Consider the following 25,532-nt stretch of genomic DNA (forward strand, 5'->3'; position numbering starts at 1 on the left):
TGCCTCCTTGAGACGACGAAAGGCGGCCTCTGCCGCCAGAGGCTACTTTTTGGGATCCGCCCCTTTCTGGGTCAGGGCTATCATCGGGGCAACAATGGACGCATAGTGAGGGATAAAAGAGCGGTAATAGTTTGCGAAGCCCAGAAACCTTTGGAGTGCCTTGAGCCCAGACAGCTGTGGCCATTCCCGAATGGCACTTAGCTTTTGCAGATCCATTCGGACTCCCTGACTGGAGACTATATATCCCAGGAAGGGAAGAGACTCCTGCTCAAACAGGCACTTTTCGAGCTTCGCATTCAGCTTATGTTCCCTGAGGTGTGTAAGACTTGGATGACGTGCCGCCGGTGAGCGGCCAAGGTATCAGAGAAAATCAAGATGTCGTCCAAATATACCACCACGCATTGGTACAGAGGTCACGGAGTATCTCATTCATAGTATTCTGGAATACTGCGGGGGCATTACAAAGCCCGAATGGCATCACTAAGTACTCATAGTGGCCGTCATGGGTATTGAAGGCCGTCTTCCATTCATCTCCTTCCTTAATTCGAATGAGGTTGTAAGCCCCTTGGAGGCCCAACTTGGAAAAGATCCTCGCACCCTGTAGCCGGTCAAAGAGTTCAGTGATGAGAGGCAAGGGATAACGGTCCTTGATTGTTATAGCATTCAAACCCCGGTAGTTAATGCAGGGGCGGAGTGTTCCATCCTTCTTCCCGACGAAGAAGAATCCAGCCCCTGCGGGGGATTTTGACTTCCGAATGAAGCCCCTCTCCAGGTTTTCTCTGATATACTCATTCATGGCCTGCATCTCTGCAAGAGAGAGGGCGTAGGTGTGTCCTCGAGGAGGCTCAGTGCCAGGGAGAAGATTGATGGCGCAATCGAAGGATCGATGAGGCGGGAGAATCTCGGCCTTTTGTTTCGATAACACATCCGCGTATAATGCATAGGGGGCCGGCAGGCCTGGAAGACTGGTGGATGCCACGGAGCAGGAGACTGGGACTACAGATTGAAGACATTTATCATGACAGCTTGGACCCCAACGGGTCAGCTGTAGAGTCTTCCAGTCAAACTGGGGACCGTGTTCTTGGAGCCACGGAAGGCCCAGGACTACCAGGTGCATCGAGTGCTCCAGGATGTGGAACGTCATCTCTTCGCAATGAAGGAGCCCGACCCTTAACTGGGTAGGTTCTGTCATGTGGGTCACGTGACCTGGGATGGGTCTCCCTTGGATGGAAGAGATGACCAAAGGATGCAGGCCAGATGCAGGCCAGAGGAATTTTCAGGTGCTCCACCAATTTCTACATTATGAAATTGCCGCCAGCGCCTGAGTCGACCAGGGCTAACGTATGAAACTCACCCGCGGGTGACGTTAGCGCCACTGGAACAGTTAATGGAGGTGCAGATGAAGTTGAGCATAGGAAGAGGCCTCCTCCTGGTCCTAGGCAAGGGAGTTTTCCGATCATGCAGGGCATGCGGCTATCCGGTGGCTCGCTGCGCCGCAATAAAAACAGAGATCCTTCTTTATTCACCAATGGCGTTCGTGGGAGGACAACTTCCCACGTCCCACTTCCATGGGTTCCTTGGCGGGTGCCCGAAGGGCTTCAGATGTGCCTTTGGGCAGAGTTGAGGGCCTTCTCACCACCTTAATTACTGGAAAGTGAAACCTCATTCGGCGATCCACTCAGTTGGCCAATTCTATAACGGCATTGAGATCGTCCGGGAGTTCCCTCGCTGCTAGCTCATTCTGAAGGCAGGGCGCTAGCCCTTCCAGGAAGATTCCATGCAGGCAATCTTCCCTCCAATTCAGTTCTGTGGCCAGGGTGTGGAATTCCGTTGCATACTCGGCCACAGTCCGAGTACCCTGTCGCAGTCGGAGCAATTCTGAGACCGCAGTGGGTTTGCACATGGGGTCATCAAACATCTGCCGGAAGGCAGACAGAAACTGACTCAAGTCCCTGAAGATAGGATTCCTTTTTTGGATAATTCAGGGGATGGGGGTATGGGCCTGTTTCCCAATGGCCTGGTTTTGACCAGGTCATTGGGAAACTGCGCCAGCAGCAAGGAGAACCGGACCTGGCACTGGCTGAGGAATCCTCGACACAACTTCACATCTCCGGCGTATCGAGAGGGCACCGGGAGTTGAGTTGGAGTTACATGCCCCAGGTCACCCCTGGAGGCCTGGGTGGTGTGTGGCTGAGTATCGCGGGCTCCTTGAGCCCCAGATGGAGACGGCAGCGTAGGATTCATAGGCCCTAATGCTTCAAGACGTTGGGTTAAACTCTGCACGGAGGAAACCAGAGCGTCCATGGTTTTCTGCTGGTCCACCAGACGCTGGGCCATTTCCGGAATGGCCTGGCGGGTGGATGCCTCTGCCAGGTCCATGGACTTGGCAATCTGTTTTGCTCAGGCTTGTGAACCCTTGGCCGATGGGAGGATGGTATACCTTTCGGAGGATCCGTAGCTTCTCTCGTCGGGTGGCAAGGCAGAGCAGAAGACGGGGCCAGCTGACCCTGGGTACTGGAGACTGAGGTGACTGTGGAGGCGGATGAAAAGACGAGAAGAGGAGCTGAGTCTTCACCACTGGAAGCCTGTGGTACCCCCAGGAGGAGCCCGAAGGGACCCAGACTGCTGGGACTTAGGCGGACCTTTGAGAGGTCAGGGTGTCTGTGCAAGGGCTGACCGCTGGGACTTAGGCGGACCTTTGAGAGGTCAGGGTGTCTGTGCAAGGGCTGACTGGCAAGTGGTGATCCTTTGGTGTGTGACCTCGGACTGGTGAGCGATGACCCTCTGGCACTCGACCTAGGACTCCTTCTAGACTACCGTCTCCAAGGGCCTGCCTAAGTCCCAGCGGCTCGGGTTCCTACGGGCTCCTCCCGGGGGGACCGTAGGAACCCGAGCTACTGGGACTTAGGCAGGCCCTTGGAGACGGTAGTCTAGAAGGAGTCCTAGGTCGAGTGCCAGAGGGTCGTTGCTCACCAGTCTGAGGTCACACACCGAAGGATCACCACTTGCCAGTCCGACGTCACACACCAGAGAATCACCGCTTGCCAATCCGAAGTCGTACCCCAGAGAATCACCGTAAGCCAATCCGAAGTCAGGAACCGGGAACACCAAGACAAAACACCAAGACGAAACAGGAACAGGATCCAAAGCTCAAGGAACTCACCAAAGCAAGCAGACCAGACAGCGCTGGAGGACGTTGCCAAGTCACTGAATGAGCAGAGGAAGCTTCCCTTTATACTTCCCCTGCCTAGGCTGGTCAGGAACAGGTGAAGCAAGATAAAGGGATTAGGTCCCTTTAAATCTGTAGAGGAGGCGTGGCCTCACGCCTAAGGATGGCGGCGGCCTCCATCTTGGATTTTCCCCCGCGGAGGAGAGACGCCGCTGGACGCCGCGAGGGGGGAGCAGGACGGCTCCCCCTGCAGCGAGCAGCACCGGAGGCGCGCAGTAGCGGCGGCCCAGATCAGAGCCCTCCCCCGGGGCTCCCGCAGCGAGGGAACGCCGTGGACGAGGTAGGGGGCTGCGGTCGTGGAGCACCACGGCCGCGGAACACTATAACTGATTCCTGGAGCCCCCATACATTCTGCATAATTTATCTGGGGTGAGATACCACCGGTATAGCACCTTGTAGCCATTTTCCTTGATGGAAGTAGGTACCGAACTTCTACTGATAGAATGGAAAATGTGATCCCAGATCTCGTCAGCAATAACTTCTCCCAAATCTCGTTCCCACGCACATTGAAAGGTCGCCTTACCATGGATGTTGCCCTTAATGAGAGTGAGGATTCTAGTTATTGGTTTGGTAACTTTTTTGGGGTGAGAGCATAAACTTTCAAAGAGGGGTTTGCCCTTACGAAGTTCCGGCTCTACATGGGCCGTACTAAAGTAGTGTGCGATTTGATTATAAGCATAATAGTCCATGTCTGGCAAATAGAATAAGCGCTTTAATTCATAAAATGGTAACAGACGCTGGCCGCCCCAGAGTTGATCCCATTTATAAAGACCTTTGGTCCCCCACTTGGTAAAAATACGGTGTTCCTGACCCAGAGGGAAGAATTTATCATGTAAAAAAGAAGTCAGATGGTGAAATGACACTAACGCTCAACCAGAGCAAGTCGTAAATTCTTCACCTCCCCAGAAAAACCCCAATACCCATGTCTGACCCCACAACTCTAACCAATTATAACATACTCCCGACGGTTGGAGACCTCGGAGTCACCCTGGACCAGGAACTGAACTTCAAACAGCATATCAAGACACTGATAAAAGAAGGATTCTACAAACTCCAAATCCTGAAGAAACTCCAACCTCTACTTCATCTCCCAGACTACCGGACGGTACTGCAATCCCTCCTTTTCTCCAAAATAGACTATTGCAACGCCGTCCTAACCGGCCTCCCCGCATCCACTCAAGCCCCTCCAGCTCCTACAAAATGCCGCAGCACGGTCACTAATGAATAAGAAAAAAACAGATCACATCACGCCTGCATTCAAACAACTACACTGGCTGCCCGTCCCATTCAGATCTCAATACAAAACACTCATGCTCATATACAAAGCAATCCATAATGACAAAGCCAGCTGGTTACAAGGACCTCTGACCCCCTGCAACCCCACTAGAAATCTCCGCTCAACCAACACAGGCCTACTCCCCATTCCCCCTGCCAAGGAAGTACATAGAGTCTCCACTAGAGAACGCGCTGCATCTGTAGCAGACCCTCACCTATGGAACAACCTTCCAACCGCTCTCAGAACTGACCCATCTACAACTACCTTCCAAAAGAACCTCAAGACCTGGCTCTTCCGGAAAGCTTTCACACTAGACAAATAATCCCGCTACAGTCCCTCATCCCACCAATAACATGCCCCACCCCCCCCCCCCCCCCCCCCACCTCCTAACCCCCTCAGTTTCCCTACCCTGCCACTGTACATAGTTAATTTAACTCTTAATATATTCTGTATTAAGTTATGCTATCAAGCATGTTATGGTAACACTATCTTGTAAAACAGTTATAAGTATGTAGCCAGTTACTCAGTTAAGCTGTTATAATGTATCATGTATTTATAAGGTTCGCCTTAGACATCTTGTTATATGTAAACCAATGTGATATGTCAAATCGAATGTCGGTATAGAAAAATAAATAAATACATACATACATACTTGCTTATTGCCTACTAATCTGATTTTCCACTTGTCCCATACCTGAAACAATAATTGTGTGTATGGAGAAAGATCTTGGTGGTCTCTACACCCTCTGTGCCAGGCTCTTACATGAAGGGGGGGTGCGTCCCTTATTGGAGATGCCATTGTCACCCATGGTCTGAGGGTATCAGCAGACTGGCAATAAGGAAAAGCACTCAATTGGGAAGCAGCAAAGTACCAAGTGAGGTTGGGTACCTGGAGACCACCACTTAGTTTTTCTTGGAATAGAGTAGTACGTGCCACCCTGGGCAACCTCCGTTTCCATATAAATCAGAGTAGCTTTCGTTGCCATAGGGTCAGGGTAGCATCTGGTACTGATATTGGGAGGGTTTGGAAAAAGTAACTAAGACGGGGCAGTATATTCATCTTTATAATTGCGATCCTGACAAACCATGAGAATGTACCCCTATCCCACCGAGCCAGGTCATCTTGGATGTTACGAAATAGCAGGATATAGTTCAAGCGATACAAGTCCTGACCCTCTGGACCTATTTTGACACCAAATATTTCATCTAGCCTTTCGTTATACGGAAAGGGAGAGTCCGAGCAATGTCACCAAAGAGGTCAGGCTCCACTGATACATTTAAAAGCTCCGATTAATCCTTGTTGACTTTAAAGCTGAACACTGCCCCGTATTCTCGCAACCCAGACAACAGAAATGGTAAAGATCTGGGCCCTAATTTTATTAAATGGATACAGCGACTATATGAAAACCCGAGGGGTAGTCCAAAAATCAATGGGGAGTACGTGAAACCTTCTCCGGTATGGAGAAGTACCAGACAAGGCTGCCCTTTGTCTTCACTTCTTTTTGCACTATCCCTCGAGCCATACACGGCCAAGGTTAGGGCGAACCCAGAAGTTAGGGGACTGATGAGAGGCCCCACTGACTACTGATATTTTGTAGTCCAATATTGGATTCTACCATTAGGTGCACTAAATCTCTCTCTACAAGAAACATATCTATGCGAGAATAGGAACAGTGGGCATGAGAATAATAAGTATAATTGCGCTGAATGGGATTCCATAGCCGCCAGATATCTTCTAGCCCCCTATCTAAGAGCAGGTGTTTAAGGGCTCTCCTCTGTGCACAGAGGCCCATACCCCCATCCCCTGAATTATCCAAAAAAGGGTACCTGGTCAGATTAAAATCACCTCCCACTATCACATGCCCTTCAGCCCAGGACTCTAACAATGTGGAGATAGTGTCGAAGAAATTACCCTGTTCAGTGTTGGTTCCATATATTTTAAGGAGAGTGTACAGATTCATGCCCAACATAATTTTTAATGCAATGTATCTTCGTCAGGGTCACACCGGCTATCCTTGACATCGAACACCAGCATACGTGCAAAGAGGATACCCACCCCACTGTATTTCCGCTTAACAGAAGCTGAAGCTAAGTATTGCTGGGAATAAAATTTGTCCCAAAGCAAATGTGCTGAGCGCTTGAGCAGATGGATCTCCTGACAGAAAATGACATTTGCGTGTCCTTTCCTTGCCTCTTGGAATAATAATTTCCTCTTATATGGGGAGTTCAGCCCCTTCATGTTAATGGACACTATACACAAACCTGCCATCATTCTTTTTTAGGACTGTAAGAACTATGGTTCCCTGGTAGTCTCATGAGTGTTAAGGTGAGACAACCTCTGGCTGCTATAACTCCTATGTGCGGTAAAGTATATTCGGGCATCCATAAACATTCCCCTCCCCCCCCCCTTCCCCACCCCTCCCCATCCCCCTCGCTTTAACTGAGATGAGGCCTACATCCCACCCCCCGCGAACCTCTTTTCAGAGGAGTGAGTACATCGTCTCATTAGACACCCCCCACCCGGCACCGATCCCCCCTTTGCTAACATGTCAAAATGACAAACAAAAGGAATAAAGTTAGGCCCCTAAAAAATGAAACTTGTTATACGAAACCGTTCTCAGTCTTCCAGTACTGAAGATCTCAGATCAGATCTCATGGTATAGACCTGGGGTAAGTCAACTGCAGACAGTTCAACCAGGGCGATCGCCGAGATGTAAGGATCTGCTGGAGTGTCTGCGAAGTCTCTTGCCCCCCTTTTCTACGTGTTGCCATCTGGGCACCTCGCTACGTGACTGGCCCTGCCTTTCGCCACCGGGAGCAGTGTTTGGGATGTTAACAACCATGCCTGTAGCTTGCAGTATCTTTCCTGCTTCTTCCGGTGAAGTAATCCGTGATGTAATGCTCGCTATGGTGAAGCTCAAGCCAAAGGGAAATAGCCATCTGTATCTCACATTGTGAGTGCGGAGCGTGGTTACATCATCTCTAAATTCTCTCCTTTTGCAAATAGTTGAGGGGGGCCAAGTCTTGATATACCTCTATTTTATTGCCTTTCCACATTACTGATCCCTCTCTGTGAGCTTTCAAAGCAATTTTCTCCTTCTGTGCATAACTATGAAAACACACCACAATGTCTCTGGGCCTGTTGGGCCGTGGCACACCTAGAGCCCTGTGAGTTCTTTCCAACTTTACTATTGCTGCAGGTCAGGGTCGCCCGCCTGCGTGCCCAGAATCTGACTGCAGATGCTGCTTACTACCTGCTGGCAATTTAGAAATTCCTCCGTCTCAGGGACCCCCCTGAATCTGAGGTTAGCCTTGCGGGATCTGTTCTCCAGGTTTTCCATCTGATTTAATAAGTCAGTGTTGGCTTGTAAAAGCTTGTCTTGGGCTAACTTGCAATTAGATAATTCAGAGGCCTGGTCCTCCAGCCTTGCCTTCATCTCCTCCACCCTGCCCCCCCCAGCGCGACCAGATCACCTGCAATTTCTGCCCTCAGGTCGTGGATATCTTTCTGGAGGCCTGACACTGCACCTTTAAGCTCCCCAAACCAGCACTGGAAAGCTGCTCGGCTTGGAGCTTTGCCTCCCACACCGTCCCCTCCTTCCTCCCTCACCTCTGTGGTCACGAGGTCCGCCGAAGCCCATTCCACCTCACCCAGCGCCGTTTGCACTGCAGCGTTAGTGAAGGAGAACTTATGCAGGTCTATTTTTTTCTCTGCTGCCGACATCGCGCTTGTAGGCTGGTCGTCGGGGAGGAAACTACCGAAAACAGAGCTGTTCGGAGCCTGGATGTGGGGGGATCGCAAGTGCCGGATCGGGAGCTCAGAGATAGGCGGCCATGCTCGGCGGTGACGTCTCTTCCTCCCTCGCGGTGACATCACTTCCTCCCTCCAAACCCCTTTTAAACTCAGTTATACTAGATTCCTTGCCCACATCATCTGGCAACAAATTCCATAGCTTGATTGTGCATTAAGTGAAAAAATGCTTTTCTTTGATTGTTTTAAATCTTTTACCTGTTAGTTTCATGTAGCATTAATCAAGTAGCAGATCCTAAGTACTACAAGGGGGCATCCCTAAGTGGATACGAGACCCCTTTTCCAGTTTTCCCATCATCTTCACTTTCCATCCAAGAATAAAGATAAAGGGACCAGAGGGATAGATTAAGGGACCAGAGATTTCCTGTTTTTAAATTGCATTTGTGGAGATTATCTAAAAGACTTGCATCCAACACCATAAATTCATGTTTAACATTTTATTCAATAAAGTTTTATGTTGGAACACCATCACAGTATCCAGTTTCCTTATTGGCACACAGAAGAAGATAATGTATGTAATGCCTAGGAACTTGGAGGTTTATCCTTCCTCTCAACATAGAACCTGCAATTTGGGACTGACAGAGAGAGTCCAGGACTTAACCCCAATACTTATTGTGTGACCTAGCACCTTAATGAGAGCCTGGATCGAGGCTGCATACACAGTTAGTTGGCAGACAGTGCAGAAGAGTTTGTACTCTGAGGTATTGGATGAAGGCTTAGGAATGATGAGTACTCTGCTGCAGTGGTGTCTCCTGAAGCCATTTCTCATCTAAGGTCCTCTGTTCAGGGTTAGAGTTAAGAATTGGGAGTCCATAGGCAGAATCAGAGAGCGGGTATGGGGATTATTCTCTGGGAGATTGGAAAGTGGAGGTGGGTGCCATGGTGGCACCCCTTTGAAGCACCACCGGCATGCAGCACTAAAGCAAGCAGAAGCGGGCTCCTCATCAGCCCTAGTATTGAGCGCTTTCAAGATATGGCGCCCTGAGGTAGATCTTACGAGGCAATTCATAAACCGACCTGATTCGATACTTGTATTGAGAATGTCGGTATATAAAAATCCGAAATAAATAAATAAATAAATAAATCTGGGCCTGCCTCAGTTGGGAGACATGTATTTGGTACCAAAATCAAAGAAAGAGTTGGACAGCTGGATCAAAAAGAATAAGTGAGACAGATTCACAGAGCAAAGAGGGAGCCAGGCACAAATCATAACTATATGCTGATAGATTATATTTATGGCTTCTGGCTATCAGTTAAAGTCAATAAATCCCGATAGAACTATCCGCAATGTAAAAATCAGGGCTCTTGGTTTTAACAATAAACATCGCCAGGAGATAAGAATGCCATCCTTCCCCCAAATCTCCCCTGCCCCATGGACAATTACTGTCTATGCTGGGGCAGCAGCAACACACTCTGAAGGGATGCAGACTGGGAGCTGAACACCAGTGCTTGCAGGCACTGCCTCCCATACTCCCAAAATGGAGCATGCACTGACTTAGTTCCCAGCCCTACACCTTCAGAGTGCACTGCTGCTGGCACTGCAACCAGGTCTCAGAGCTGCCTCAACTTCAACAGAGAAAGCCCGAGGAAGAGTACTGGGATTGCAGGGGTGGGGGTGGGAATGGCAGGGGGAAGGGCTTGGCAATATTAAGGTGCTGTGGTAGCTTTGTGAGCGGGGGGGGGGGGGGGGGGGGGGGAGAGGAGGGTGTGGCTGTGGCCAGAGAGCATTGGGCCTGTGTGTGATCTTAGGGGGGGGGGGGGGAGAGGAACTCTGTTGGCCTGTGCTGGGTGTTGAGGGTTGGGTGAGGAAGGAGTCCTGAGACTGTTGGCGGCCAGGCTGGGAGAGGCAAGAGTGCTGTGGCTATAGGGAAGAACACACTGTAGTAATACGTTAACAAAATGTATTGTTAATTTGAAATAACCAAAAAAGTAACCCAATAAATGTTACAACTAGGCGAAAACACCAGAAAATCACAGATTTTAACTATTTTCAATGAAGCCCTAATTAGTTAGAAAATAAACACTGAAATTGACACTTTATTGAGCGCAGTTTTCAAAAAGTGATTTATCCAGGTAAGTATCAATTTACGTGCATAAAAGATGGACTGTCTTCCCCATCCAAAATCCAACTAAGAAATAAGTGTGGGGATTCCACAATGCGCATCCTTTTAGCTGCCATAGGAGACGGCATCCCCGAGGACGTGTTTGGGTCGGGGGGGGGGGGGGGGGAGGAGAATAACACATGTAGATGGCATTTTCAAATCTCTGCGTGCTATTTTCCATGTAAAACATACTCACAGAAAAAGCAAGTGCACACACACGTAAAACTGGGTTTTATACATGTAAATGTACTTTACTTGTGTTCGTGAGCTTCTGAAAATTACTACAATATATGCCGTTGAATTATTCATAGGATTCACCCATGTAAGTTCACTTTGCACAGGTAAATGACTTTTGAAAATTGCTAGGATAGTATGTTAACATTTACAGGTGTTACTCCTTTTAAAATTATCTCCTAAGAGGATAAATTTCAAAGCAACATGTATGTGCCCATATATGCGTGTATATGGATGCACGCAAAGTTGCTATAGTATACTATAACCTGCACGCAAATGATACGTGGCACGGGTGCCACTAAATGGGCACTGGTCCTCTATTTTTTGGGGGGCTGTGTTTACATAGATTTATTCTTTACAGTGTTTGAAAGTTTAAAAGTGCAAAAGTGAAGAGGTATCAATTGGAAAGGTTGTGGTCCGGGCAAGCATGGACAAAGAATGTTGGTGGGAGGACACTTTGGGTTAGCCTTTCCTCTAAGAGGAAGTTCAGAGTGCTTTGTTTTTATAAAGGTTAAAATTTTATCTTGTTTCCTGACCTGCGAAAATTCCAGATAGTATTCTAAGAAGGCCCAGGGAAGGTGTGTGCATTGTGAGTGAGTGTCAAGTATGAAGTTTTGTGTCTGGTATAAATCTGTGTGTGTGTGGCCTGTGAAAGGGGCTGGACACTGAGGAAGGAACTCAAGGCGTGCAAGTGTCTGGAGAGTCCAGGTCATAAAAGAGAAAAGGGAACAACTGGTGCTTCACCCTGAAGCACTGTTGGAAGTGTGCAAGTGTGAAAGATCATCTGAGAGTACCATCTGCTCTCTTGGATTTAGAGAAATGCTACAGAAGTCAAGGATTAATGGGAGAGGGAGAAGAGGTTTTGAACTTTGAAATTTTTTTGAGGAACTGTGTTTGGGGGGGAGGGGGGTGGTTATGGCTGGGCCTAGGGGAGAGGCTTCAGCTGGCTTGAGACTAGCACTATGCTCTAATGGACCAGGGGGTGCACTGTCTCAGGAGCTGCTCCAGAAGGGAAGTGTCTGAAATCCTAACAGCATCTAACAAGTTGAGATTTCTGTGTCAGGAAGCGATAACTATCCAGGACTCCTCTTGGGTTCTCAAGTGAGAGAGAAAGAGACTGAAAAGTAAAAGGAGTAAGGAATGTGGAGTGAATTCTGAGTGAGGAAAAAAAAAGTGAGCCAAATCAGAAGTTGTGTAAAGGTGAACTGGGCCTTGCGTGCATTAGGAGTAAACTCTACAATAAAACTGTTTTGCCGCTTATAAACAAAAGAGTTAAAAAAAAACCAAACCTGAGCATATGGGAGGTGAACAAGGGTTTCTAAAGACTCGGGGAGTAACCTACAGCCAAAGAATACCTTTGAAAAAGAGTGAGAACTTGGGGACTGATTTTTGTGATTTGAACATAATGCCAAGTGATGTGATTATAATTCTGGACTGTGGCCTATCCATTATTATTGATATAACAAAGTTATTTATTTTAGGAGCATAAGAAACTTGTGGACACTGGAATTTTTTAGGAGTGTCTTCAGTCAGTTTGGCATTACAGGATGTCCTGTCCCCAGCCTGCCTCCTAAGAGGCAGTATACCCCACTTTGGGTGAGTACATCTAATGCTTCCCAGGACAAGGAAGTTGGCCCCTTGGCACAGAGACTATAGATATGCACAGGTTATAAAGTAAGTATGTAAAAACCGTGCTCCACGCAAGTTCAAACTTTTCTGGATAAGTACTGGCACTTATCCAGATAAGTCTGAAAAGCAGTACTTGTCCATCTAAGATAGCCAGATACATCTGAAAAAGCACCACTTAGCCAGATAAGTCAAACAGCTGGATAAGTCTAAAAAGCGCTACATATCCGGCCAAATCAGACAGCTAGAAAAATAGCACTTTTAGATGTATCCGACTGAGAAGCACTTTTTTTTTTTAAGACCTTTCCGGCTATTTAGACGGACAAGTAAGGTTTTTCTGACTTATCTGGCTAAGTAGTATCTTCTGATACTTAGCTGGATAAATCAAAACCTGTTCAAGTGCCATACTTATCAGATAAGCTTGAATTTGTCTGTCTAAATAGCAGCAAATGTACCCCTAGATTTATCAAAATGCTATAAATAGAGCAGAAATAGCACCCACGATAAATGGGGTGTTACTGTGAGAGAGAGAATGAGACTCTGTAGAGAACAATATGCCACTCTACCATTTATACCACTGTTAAGAGGGGGTACTTTACACTCAGAGTGGGATTTATGGGGGAAAGGTTTGGAGGGGTGGTTTTACATACACAATAGGAGGTATGAGCAGCAAAGTACATATCAGATTTGCTCATTTCAATGTATCCTGTTGTTTTCACTGTTAACCATGGTGAAGGCTTGCTCCAAACTACGGTATATAAAAACCGTCAAATAAATAAATAAATAAATAAAATATCACTGACGATTTTCTGTCATTTCAATTGACAAAGAGTTGATTAGATAATAGAAGGACTAGTGGGCACTCCATGAAGTTAGCAAGAAGCTCATTTAAAACAAATTTAAAAAAAAATCTTTTTCACTCAACACATAGTTAAGCTCCGGAATTTATTGCCAGAGGATGTGGTTACGGCAGTTATTGTAACTGGGTTTAAAAAAGGTTTGGATAAGTTCCTAGAGGAAAAATCCATAAAATGCTATTAATTAATAAGCAATAGTATCTTGAGATTTATTTAATGCTGGATACTTGCCAGATACTTGTAGCCTAAATTGGCCACTGTTGGAAACAGGATACTGGGTTTGATGGACCCTTGGCCTGACCTAGTTTGGCAATTCTTATGTACTTTATAAAGAAAACACTAGAGTGAAAGGATGAAAGGTTTTTTTGCTTTGTTTTTTGGGTTTTGTTTTGGGGGTTTTTTTACCAGTGATGGCAGTGAATTAGAGGCATGTGAAGCACCTAGAGATCCCAGATGTGCTGTCTGAGGTTTTCCCTTTCTAAAGCAATAGCATTCTAAGCAGTCTTGGTTAAAGTCTATTTGTGTATGGAAATTGGTGTTTAGGAAGTGCAAGGAAGGGTACAATAAAAAAAATAAAAATAATTAAAATATAGTTGAGTTATCCAGTGAGCACTGGTGTGTTTTTTGAGATAATTTGTGTTGTATACTGGAAAAATTGTGGATATCCTACAGGCTGATTTATAACTGGCTAAATCTGTGGCTGTGAAAAGCTCAAGCAGATTCCATATCACACATACTTTCAGCCACATGAAAAAGAAACAGTGCTGGCACGGGGGAGGCGTTCAGAGGTCAGGTGGAAGACCTGAGGAGGGAGGAGAGAGCTGATATTGTTTTACAGATGGAAATGTGGCCCCAACTTGGCCACTAGATGGTGGTAGAAGATGTGCTATGAGTAAAATACATAAAAACATAGAAATGATGGCAGAAAAGGACCATATGGTCTATCCAGTATGCCCAGCAAGCTTATGGTAGTATCTGCTGCAGCATGCAGGTTACCCCATGCTTTGTTTCCCCAGACCGTAAAAGTTGGGGCCCTCATTGTTTGCTGTTTGAAACCAATTCCCCCTTTCCCCCTGCTTTCGAAAGAAAGAGCCATAATGAATTTGCCTCCAATGAAAGCTTATTGATTAAGGGCACTAACCGCTGCACCAGCAAGTTACCACCATACATTAATTTCTTCAATTCCATTCTCTAGCCTAGGGAATCCCATGTAGCATCTTACTGCCTTGCCTGACTGTTCACTGGAAGGACAGAGATGTTACACAATCACTACACAGTCTGTTAAATGGGGAATCTTCTATCTAAAAAGATTAAGAGAAAGAGCTGAGGTGCCCTAAAGTGTGGGCTATCTTGTGATATTGGGAACTTTCTGGCAAAGGAGGCTCAGGAAGAGTTCAATGGTGTGTATATTCATTGACCAAAGTGACTAGGTGATTCATCCTCCAAAGGGAAGTAAAAATCTGGGTCGTATGAAAAAGTGCTTCCCCTGAGACACAGAAGGAATTTTGGGAGATTTTGTTGGAGATTGGGAAAACTGGAGAGAGTAAAGAAATTGAAGTGGAATTTTTGTAGTTGGGTGCTTTCACAAGCATTCAGTGAAGTCTGGAAAAAGTGTGGAACTGAAGTCTGGGAGCAGGAGATTGTTAGGGCTGGTTTGTCTGCAGTGAGGGAACACCACCTGGGGAGTGCCATAAGATGGCAGGTCAGGAATAAGTCCGGTCTTCCTCCTAACCAGCCTCAACCCCCACAGGTTGAACCCTTGGGATCTAGGAGCCAAAAGGGCTTTGCGGCGGCACTGATTCATCATGGTGTTATGTTGGCAAGGGCATGAGCTGATACTGGTGCAGAGTGCTGGTAAGGACTCCAATAGGATCTTGAATGGAGGCAAGGACTGGAACTGTAGTTTGCATGCAAGCAAGGACTGGAACTGTGGATTTCATGCAGGCAAGGACTGGAACTGGAGCTAGAGTGCAGGCAAGAACTGGAATTGTGACTAGAGTGCAGGCAAGACAGAACAAGGACACACAGAACAATTAACAGTGAACATAAAGTCCTGAGGGCTAGCTAGACAAGAAGACACTAGGGGGCCCAAAGGCCGTGGGCTACGCAGAAGGCCTGAGAAGGCTACAGTGCTAGGCTAGGCAAAAGGCCTGAGAAAGCCTCAAGGCTAAGGCAAAGCAGAAGGCCTGAGAAGGCCACAAGGCTAAGGCAAGGAGCAAGAAGGCCCGATTGCCACAAAGCAATGCAAGGGGTCAGGGCAAGGAGCCAAGGAAGACTCGATGCAAAGCATTGCGGCAGGGAAGAGAGAGGGTTATGCAGGGCTGAGACTTGGGAGTGGTGCAGGCAAGAAGGAGGAGCTTGGCAAGGCTGGAGACAAGGTTTGCCAAGGACTCCTGGTGGCTAGGAGGCTGCACCAGAGGCTGAATTGCATGAGTTATGAGGAGATGAAGTAGAGAGCATGGAATAGAGCTCCCAGGAGACCTCTGCTGGTGGAGAGGTTTCATAGTCAGGGTACGATGAGGCTGTGTAGCAGGTGAAATCGTAACAGAGATCTGCTGGGGGCCAGAAGGACAGCAAGAGATTGTGTTCCTGACTTGGAGCTCCAGTGCAGGGACTGGGAAACTTTGATTGCCTGAAGGAAAGGGAAAGAAGTTGGCTTGGGCCATTTTTTCAACTGGTGTGAGTAAAGTGAAAATTTTCAAGCATAAGTTGGGAGTGAGTGAAGGAAGTTTGGACTCTGCATTTTTTGTACTTGAACTATATTTATTATGTTCTATCTGTTTTTCTTGCTGTAGAATTTGAATTGTACTTTTCCGTTGAACTGATTATTTTTTGCAAGTAAACTATTCTGTTTGGAGTACCAACTTTATGTGGAATGCGTGTGTTTTATTTTTTGAGGTTACCTCTGCCCAGTTGGCCTTGCAGGGGAGCCCGCCCCTAGTTTACAGGGCCCAGAGACAGTATTCCTCCACCTTGATTGAGCAATTCCAGTGCTCTTCGGGGCTGGGAAGATGACCCCCCCCCCCCCACCCCCCCAGCTGATGGGGGGAAGGGTTACAGAAATTTCTACCCTAGCTCTCCCTTCCCCACCAACACATTTATTGCTGCCTTGATTGACTACCTTACTGTATGCAATAACAATGTACTATATATATTTCCACTAGTCCTGCCTAGCCATATTTTCATATGCACTGTATGCAAAAACAATGTACTGTATATATTTCCACTAGTCTTGCCTAGCTATATTTTCATATGCACTGTATATACTTCTTCTATTCACTCCTAGTTGTATTCTCATATTCATTTCCCTTTCTTATATTATTTTTGCCACCATTATCATCAAGTCTATAGATTCACCTCTTCCTGTAAACTATGTTGCCCCCCCCCATTCTAACTACCACTATGTTGCCTCCCCCTATTCTACGTACCACGTTCTAGCTCTTTGTATTCCGTTATGTTATACTCTCCAAGTTTTATGCACCCTGCTCTTTGTAACATGTTCAAGTTCTTTGTAAACCGATATGATGTACCCACGAATACCGGTCTAAAAAAGCTTTTAAATTAATTAATTAATTAAATAAATGTGCATCTACACAGAACCCCAACTGGGCAGATTGAATGGGCCAGTTGGTGTTTATCTGACATCATTTACTTTTGTACTATGTTACTACCATTACGGATTCCACTGCAACCTGGCCATCTGTCAAAGGGTGATAGGAAGAAAAAAAGAGAAAATAAGTTAGCCTACAAGAGCCATGTTTGCCTGCAACTCACCTCAGCTAGCTGAAGCAAACAGTCCTACCTGCATCCTCTGTTCCCTGCATCCACACACAACACCCCCCCCTCCCCTGCCCCCGACTGTTCTGTCCTTTAGATCTCAGAGGGTAAAAAGCCCTGATCCACTAAAGCACTTCAGTTTCCACCTGTAAATTAGATTGCAAGCTCCATTGAGCAGGGACTGTCTCTTTTATGTGTTTCTGGAAAGTGTTGTGTACACCTTGTAGGGCTATACAAATATTGAGTTACAGCTTCTTCCTTTGGTTAAAGTCTAATACACTACTGCCACTGTGGAGAGCTTTGAAAAGTGGTGCAGAAATAAATTAAATTGTAAAAGCAGAGGAAATAAAATACGGAAGACCAAAAAAAAACATGAAAGAAACCAAGGAATGAAACTGAAAGATGAAACAATGACTGCAAGAATCATGCAGGTTTGTAGTCTGAAGAATGTAAAGAGTATTGAGAGGATCTCTGCCACTTCTCCCCTCCTCTTCCCTATGCCCCATGAAACATAGGGTTGAATCTGTGGGTTCGTTTTGGGGAGAAGCATCACATAGTCTAAGAGATCACCACTGAAGCGTTTTACCTTTGCTCAGGACCATCATCCCTGGCACAATAATGAGTGTGAGAGCCGTCAGTTTGGTAAAGGACAAGAAATTCATCACCCTGGCGCTCCAGCTGACGCTCCAGCAGTTCAAGGCAACGGTTACATCTAGAGAATGAGAGACCAGAGAGTCCTTCACTGCATTGACATTGGATTCTCCCTCCTCTTCCTCCTCCCTTCCACATACACTTCAATTAGGCCTTGAAGAGCATGAAGGAATCATTCAGATTCACCTTATATTGTAACTTGTGACTGTGACATTAATAGATTACATGAGAATATTGCACAATAACTTTAGGCTTTACTGTTTTATTATAATTATTAACATAGATGTTGCAGTTTAAAATTTGCATACATTACAACTATTAATAAAGTACATTCCATTAAGCTTCATAATGGGTATAAAAATAATCCGAATACCGGGTGCCATTTTCAGCCAGTTGACCTGGAGTGTGGATGACCCAACTCAGAGAATGAGCCAGAGACTTTCTGCATAGCAGCCCACTGCAGGCGCTTTTAATGCACATGCACTGTTTTCCTGTCTCAATATAAACTACAGTAGGCGTGGCCAACTCCGGTCTTCAAGAGCCACAGACAGATCTGGTTTATGGGAGGTTAACAAATTGCCAGACATGAGATCAAAGACAGTGGGGCATAAACTGAAGGCACAGTTTGCAAGATATGTTACCCCAGACAACTTATCCACCAATAATGGACCACAATTCATGTTGGCAGAACTGAAAATATTTGCTAGGAAATGGGAATTTGTGCACCAGACATCATCACCAACATATCCACAAAGTAACAGAAAAGCAGAGTCTGCCATGAAGAAAAACAACTCCTGCATAAGGTTATCACCTCCAGTCACACCCTTACCCTTAACTGGCCTTTCTGACATTGGAACATGCCGTCTTAAGGACGCTAAAGTAGCCCAGCACAAGTCCTGATGGGGCAAAGGACAAAAAACATTACTGCCAACCAGACTTGCTACAGTCAAGGGAATGGGGCTACCACATGCTTGAACTATTCCATAAACAATAAAAACAACGAAAAGATTACAACCAGACTGTCAAAGAGCTCCTGCACTATCTTTGAGTGACGCCATTTGGGCCACTGGAATGACAGTGAGAGGAGTGGGTCCAAGGAAATGTTGAAGTAGTGTCTTCCCAACCATGTAATATGGAGATGCAGGATAGTTGGTTGATTTAGAAAAACTGCAGGAATCTCAGAAACATCTGGGGGAACCCAAATGTCCCAAGACCAACAGGCAGCAGCCTCTTATGTACTAAGTGTGGGAGAGGAAGAGCAGGACATGAAGCAAGACCCAGGAGACACAGTAACTGGAGCTGAGGACAAATTTGTGAGGGCCAATTAAGTTAACAGTGAGGAAAGTCCTCTGCAAAGTCAGGATGCTTGCTAAGAAAACCATCAGATCTAAAGGATTATCTGTCTGACTGAATCTGTGGTAAAGGCGTGACTGCAACCTCTAGCCTAAAAAGTGTTAAAAAGTGTTATTGAATGCAGATAATAAAGAGAAAGAGTGAGACACCATGAAGTATCTGTTCAAAAACCTGCTGAGTGGATTAGACAACCAGATAATCTTGCCCAGTTATCTTTATCCATATATTATATCCAGGTACAAGGGCTGCTGAATATCTGATTAAATATAGCCAGTCATTTGCCTATATTTAAGGTCCTAAATTAGATACCTAGTTCTGAAAATCAGTGCTCAGCGCCTAACTTTAGAAGGAAAGATTTGTCTTTCTGCGGATGATACTAAGATCTGGAATAGGGTGGACACGCCTAAAGGAGTGGAGAGAATGAAAAATGATCTAAGAAAGCTTGAGGAGTGGTCGAAGGTCTGGCAGCTGGGATTCAGTTCCAAGAAGTGCAGAATCACATCTGGGGTGTTGCGAGTGCCGCGACTGGGACCTTACCTCATTCCTTCGGGCTCCGGGCTGGGAGGCTCCACGGCTCCGGCCCCAACTCCAGGCTCCGGCCCCGACTTCGGGCGACAGACGCGTGGCACGGGAAGGCAGGTAAGGCCTAGCTTCGGCGGCGTCTCCACAAGGGAGACGCCGTCGGCCCGCTGTAGCTAGCCCCTCCCTCCTTAGTCACGCACGTGCGTGAAAGGCCGGGATTTAATGGGCCTTTCCCGCTTTTGGGTGCCCCGCTTCCTCCAGTGACTTCAGATGCCGGCAGATATTTAAAGCCGGCATCTGCTCTAGTTCAATGCCTTGCAACAAGGTTGCTTCAGATCCTCATTGCTGTGTGCCTCTGGAGTTCCTGCCTGCGGTTGTTCCAGTCCAGGTCCTTGCTTCCTGTTCCAGTCGCCTGCTTCAGTTCCAGTCTCGGTCTTGAGTTCCGGTTCCAGTTTTGGTTTGTGGGGATCTGCCTTCGGTTCCAGTTCTGCTCCTGTTCCAGGTCTTCTGCCTACCTCGGTTTGCTTCTTCGGTTCTGACCTCGGCCTGCTCCCGCCGCCTCCCGTCTGCTACCTGCCTTGATCTCGGATCGTCTCATCGAATTTCGCCTCTTTGCCAAGTCCCAGCGGCCCGGACTCCTACGGGCTCCTCCTGGGGGAGTCTCGGGTCTCCAGGGTGAAGTCATCTTCTCTTCTCACCTAAGTCCCAGTGGCCCGGCTCCTACGGGCTCCTCCTGGGGGAGCGCGGGCTTCCAGGGTGAAGAGTCTTCCCCCACCAGTCCGCCCAGTATCCGCCTCCCGGCCTATTTCCCAGCACGGAGATTGTTCCCTTTCTCTCCGACAGGCCGGCCCAAGAGTCCACTTAACCTCCTTAACATGGGGTGTAGAAATATGAATGAGCTGTATGTAATGGGGGGTGAGAGACTGACGTGCAAGTATCGGGAAAGAGATCTCGGGGTGATAGTGTCAGATGATCAGAAAGCAGCAAAGCAATGTGACAAGGTGGAGGCTAAGGCCAGAAAAATGCTGGGCTTCATCAAAAGAGGCATAACCAGCAGGAAACAGGTGATAATCTCCCTGAACAGGATATTGGTGAGGCCTCATCTGGAGCATTGTTTTCAGTTCTGGAGACTGTATCTTAAAAAAAGAAAGACAGCAGTCCAAAGAAAGGCAACCAAAATGGTGTGTGGTCTGCATCAAAACCCATGTGTAATGAGACTGAAGGATATAAGTATGTATACTCTGGAAGAGAGAAGGGACAGGAGGGATATGATAAGACATTTAGATACCTGAAGGGTATAAATGATGCATGGGAATCAAGCTTTTTCCAATGGAATGAGAGCTGTAGAACTAGAGGTTCCAAGGGAGTAGAATTCAGGAACAACATCAGGAATTATATCTTCACGGAAAGGGTGGTGGATGCATAGAATACCAGCCCGGTAGAGTAGTTAAGATGAGAACCGTAATAGAATTCAAAAGAGTTTAGGATAAATACAGAAGATCCCTAGTGGTTAAAGGATGGAAAGGAAAATAAGGGGTAACCCGCATTGAGGCAACCTGCATGGAGTGGCAGTTTCCACCCTTACCAGAATAAAAATAAATAAATAAAAAGAATAAATAAATAAAACTTGTTGGACAGACAGCTTGGACCACAGCCATCATTTACTATGTTACTACGCTAACTTTGTTTCACTGCTTTAACTCTGCTGCCATAACCACCCACTTTTTAGGTCCTAAATTTAGGAGTTTAATAAAACTAGGAGCTTAAATTTAGGAATCCAGCCCTAGTAAATTTTCAAAAGGGCCAATGTAGAAGCCTAAACTTTTTCAAAATTGGCTCCTAAGCTTTTTAATGTTGAAAAAAAAACATAAAAGCCAGCAATCCCTGATCCTGCCTCCTTCCTTTCTGCAAACAAATGATATGTGGAGGACCTCCAGGCCCCTTTCACCTTTCAGCCCCATTATCCTGAAACACCCCCCCCCCCCCCACCACCACCACCACACTAAACAAAAAGCCACAGGCCAAGCCAGAAAGAGATAGAAGATTAAGAACATAAGAAATGCCATGTTGAGTCAGAACAAAGGCCATTGAAACCAGCATTCTGTCTCTGACAGTGGCCAATCCAGGTCACAAGTAGTTGGTGCATCCCATAAAGTAGATCTATTTCCTGTTGTTCACTCCCAGTGATAGAAGGGATGTGCAAAGAAAAAAAATTCATTTTGGTTTATTATTTCATTTCGTTGGTACCCAAATTCCTTTTTATTAGTTTCCAAATGAAAAAAAATGTGTTCATTTGTTCCATTATTTAATTTGTTAACCATTGAAAACGATGGGGGAAGCATTGCAGTCTATTTTGAACTCCAAAATAGTGTTTTTCTCATGAAGCTTCCCCCATCCTCTCAAACCCCCCCAAAACCTTTTACAAGTACCTGGTGGTCCAGTGGGAGTCCCAGGAGCGATCTCCCACTCTCGGGCCGTCGGCTGCCACTAATCAAAATGGCGCCGATGGCCCTTTGCCCTTACCATGTGACAGGGTATCCGTGCCATTGGCCGGCCTCTGTCACATGGTAGGAGTTATGGCCGGCCGGCACCATCTTTAAAAATTGCGCGGGCCATCCAGTACTCCTACCATGTGACAGGGGCTGGCCAATGGCACGGATACCCTGTCACATGGTAAGGGGAAGGGCCATCGGCGCCATTTTTATTAGTGGCAGCCGACGGCCCGAGAGTGGGAGATCGCTCCCGGGACTTCCACTGGACCACCAGGTACTTGTAAAATGTTTTGGGGGGTTTGGGAGGGGGGGGAAGCTAAGGGATCAGTTTTAAAGGGTCGGGTGGGTTTTTTGTTTATCGGCTTAGGCGCAGCTGATAAACAAAACCACGATCGGGCCGCACGAAAAAAATTAACGATGTGAATCGGAACCGGAATTGGAACCGATTCCGGTTCCGATTCACATCTCTAGTAGGCATACATGGCAAAGGTGTAACTCTTGATAGACATCGGTCATGACAGCCACATCCCCTCTGCGAATACTCCAGCATAGCCCAGTTAAACTGGGGCGTGTGTTCTTGTAGCCAGTGCAAGCCGAGCACAGCAGGGTGAATGGCTTTATCAAGGACCAGGAAGGAGATGGTCTCAGTGTGTAAGGCCCCTGTGCAAAGGCATATGGGCTGCATAGTAAGGGAGACTTCTCCTGGTAGAGGTTCACCATGTATTGAAGACAGCAGTAATGGAGTAGCCGTGGGCGTAGTGGGAATTCGTAGGTGCTCTACTAATCTTTTTAGAATAAAATTCCTTCCGGCACCCGAATCCACAAGTGCGAGTGTCTGAAACTCGAGACTGCTGGAGATGAGAGAGACAGGGAGAGATATCAGAGGAGAGGATGTAGTCAGACCTAGGAAGAGTCCTCCAGTGGATCCTAGGTCTGCATGTTTCCCGGACAGATAGGACAGGTCTGGACAGCATGGCCGGATTATCCGCAATACATGCAGAGACCCATGCGTTTGCGATAGAATCTCTCTTTAGTGGTTAAATGACTGCGGTCTAACTGCATTGGTTCGTCCTCTTCACTGGGTATAGGAGGTTGGGTAGAAGCCGTATGCATGGTCCTAGGAGGGTACCTCCCGAGGTGTGCTTCTTGGGACTCTTTGCTTCCTGGGTCCGATCACGTATCTGGCGATCAACTCTCCCAGCTAAATCAATAAGAGATTCCAGGGTGTCTGGCAAGTCGTGAGCCGCTAGTTCATCCTTTATAAGGGAGTTGAGGCCCTCTAAGAATATAGCACGTAGGAATCCCAGGTCCCAGTGGCATTCAGACGACAGTGTTTTAAATTCAATAACGTAGTCTGGTAGAGGCTTGATCCCTTGTTGAAGGTGCAGAAGAATAGACCCCGGATTGATCTGACAAGTTGGGTCATCAAACGCAGACTTGAAAAGGGTCAGGACCCCAGTCAGATCACTTAGGACTGGATCGTTGCATTCCCAGTGAGGTGAAGCCCAGGACAGGGCTCTTCCATCAAGTAACGATAGGATATATGTAGTCTTAGAAACAGCATTTGGAAAGTAATTCGATTGCAATGAGAAGTGCATACAGCACTGATTAAGGAAGCCCCTACACATCAGGGCATCACCAGAAAAGCGTGTAGGAGCTGGTAGAGGCACAGTAGTTCGAACAGTAACCACTTGAGAAGAGAAGTCTTTTTCTGGAGCCATGTTCAGTCTGGCATTCAACTGATTGAAGGCAACGGCTAGTGTCTCCAGAGATTTCTGTTGCTCGGTGATCCATTGGACCAGGCCAGGAATGGCCTGTAAGGCTGAGAGCTGAGCCGGGACCATGGAGTTAGCAATCTGTTATCATTTGACGTGAGTCGTGGGCCCTTGGTTGCAACAAGAGATGGCTCCTCCCACAGGGCAGAGCCCTGTGGTGACTCATTGCGATAGGCTGGCTCTAGTAGTAACAGACACAGAGGAAATAGAGTTTTTATTGTACAGCAAGCGATGGATATAACCCGAGGATTGGGCAGAGATCCTTAGCCCAGAGGAGGAGGGTCTCAGATGGCATAGTTCTGTCTGTATTCTGTAGCGTGGAAAACGCGGAGATGGAGTCTCACCAGATGCTGAGAAGGAGATGACTCCGGTAGTGGTCTGCGGAGTGGGGTAGGCCGAGAACCCAGTCACATATGGTAGGCCAGAGAGGGTTAGATCCGGTAGTGGTCCGCAGAGCAGAGTACGCTGAGAATCCAAAGTAGAAGGAAGGCCTTGGAGTGATAGATCCGGTAGTGGTCCGCGAAGCGGGGTATGCCGTGAATCCACTCTGTAGGTGGTGAGATAGAGACAAAGACAGACTGAAGAGCAGGAGTACTCACTCAGAGGCTTGAAGGTGGTTGTAGAGAGGAACCCCGTGGAGCGGAGGTCTGGGACGAGACAAGGCCCCTGAGGAGCGGGTACCTGAGTCATCCTGAAGCGGGAACCCAGAGCAGCGAGTGTCTGGTAACAAGGCGAAATCAGCAGGAAGGGAATCCTTGCTAACTTGTAGCTGGTTTAGCGAAGGGAGTTTAAATATCTGTAGAGGGTGACGTTATGCAGAGGGGACGCCCCCGAGGTTCCTGCCATGTCGCAGGTAAAAAGTGGGTCAGCGCGCACACACATGCCCTAGATGATCCCAGGAGGAAAATGGCGAACGCAATTGCCCATTCCGGTCCGGGGACACTGGAGAGGTCGGCATGTGGAAGCGGAGGCAGCCATCTTACCCACTGGAGCTGAATTCGGCAGAAGTAAGGTGAGCAACAGAGGGCGCAGCCGTCTGTGACCGATGGGTGCAACAAGGCATAGCAGACGACTGGGTCTGGAGATAGGCTGAAGTGTTGTCAAACAAAGCAAAGTCGATATCCGTAGAGTCAGTCCAAAACATAGACAGGGCAGGAACAAAGAAGACAGGAACCGGGAACAACGAAGATCAGGAACGAAGAATAGAGAGGATTCTCTAGCAGCGAGTACTCGAGTAGCGAGGAGACCTGTTGCAAAGGCAACGCTACGGAGAGAGGCCTGAGCTTAAATACACTGAAGAGTTTGATGTCACCAAGTGGGGCTGTGGCCAGGTTCCCGCCGCGGGCAATTCATAAGGATCAGTGATGCGCGCGTGCGCACCTAGGGAGGGGCCCAGTACGGGTAGTAGCGTCTCTCCGCAGACCATGCGGGGAAGCCCGATGAACAATGGCATCTTGACCTGCAACACTGGAGACCATGGCAGAGCCGGAGGCACCGGGGGCAGCCCGAGGTCGGAGCCGATGGCCCACTGCCACTAGCGAAGAGGAACCTGAAGCTGGAGTCTGTGTAAGAAGGTGAGGGGGCCACGCCGTGGGACTTCCGCAGACGGCATGCGTAACAGGGATGTGTTCCGGCTCCACGGTCTTCCCAAGCATATTCTCTTGGACTGTGGGGTTCAATTCACCGCACGCTTCTGGAAATCTATTTGCAAAAAGTTTAATATTTTGTTAGACTTCACCTCGGCTTACCACCCTCAAGCCAATGGCCAAACAGAGAGGACCAATAGAACTCTAAAGCAATTCTTGCAAGCCTACATGAGTTTGCGGC

General features: G+C 47.4%; 1 protein-coding gene across 1 annotated transcript in view; it reads right to left on the bottom strand.

Moving 5' to 3' along the window:
• The window catches only part of LOC115090566 (cystine/glutamate transporter-like), a 194,797-nt gene that overhangs the window by 79,728 nt on the left and 89,537 nt on the right, over positions 1-25,532 (bottom strand). Inside the window, exon 5 of the mRNA XM_029599809.1 lies at positions 17,499-17,624. Coding sequence (XP_029455669.1) covers positions 17,499-17,624 — 126 coding nt within the window. The remainder of the gene's footprint in view (positions 1-17,498; positions 17,625-25,532) is intronic.

This window comes from Rhinatrema bivittatum, chromosome 4 (genome assembly GCF_901001135.1).
Source record: "Rhinatrema bivittatum chromosome 4, aRhiBiv1.1, whole genome shotgun sequence".
Taxonomy (NCBI): Eukaryota; Metazoa; Chordata; class Amphibia; order Gymnophiona; family Rhinatrematidae; genus Rhinatrema; species Rhinatrema bivittatum.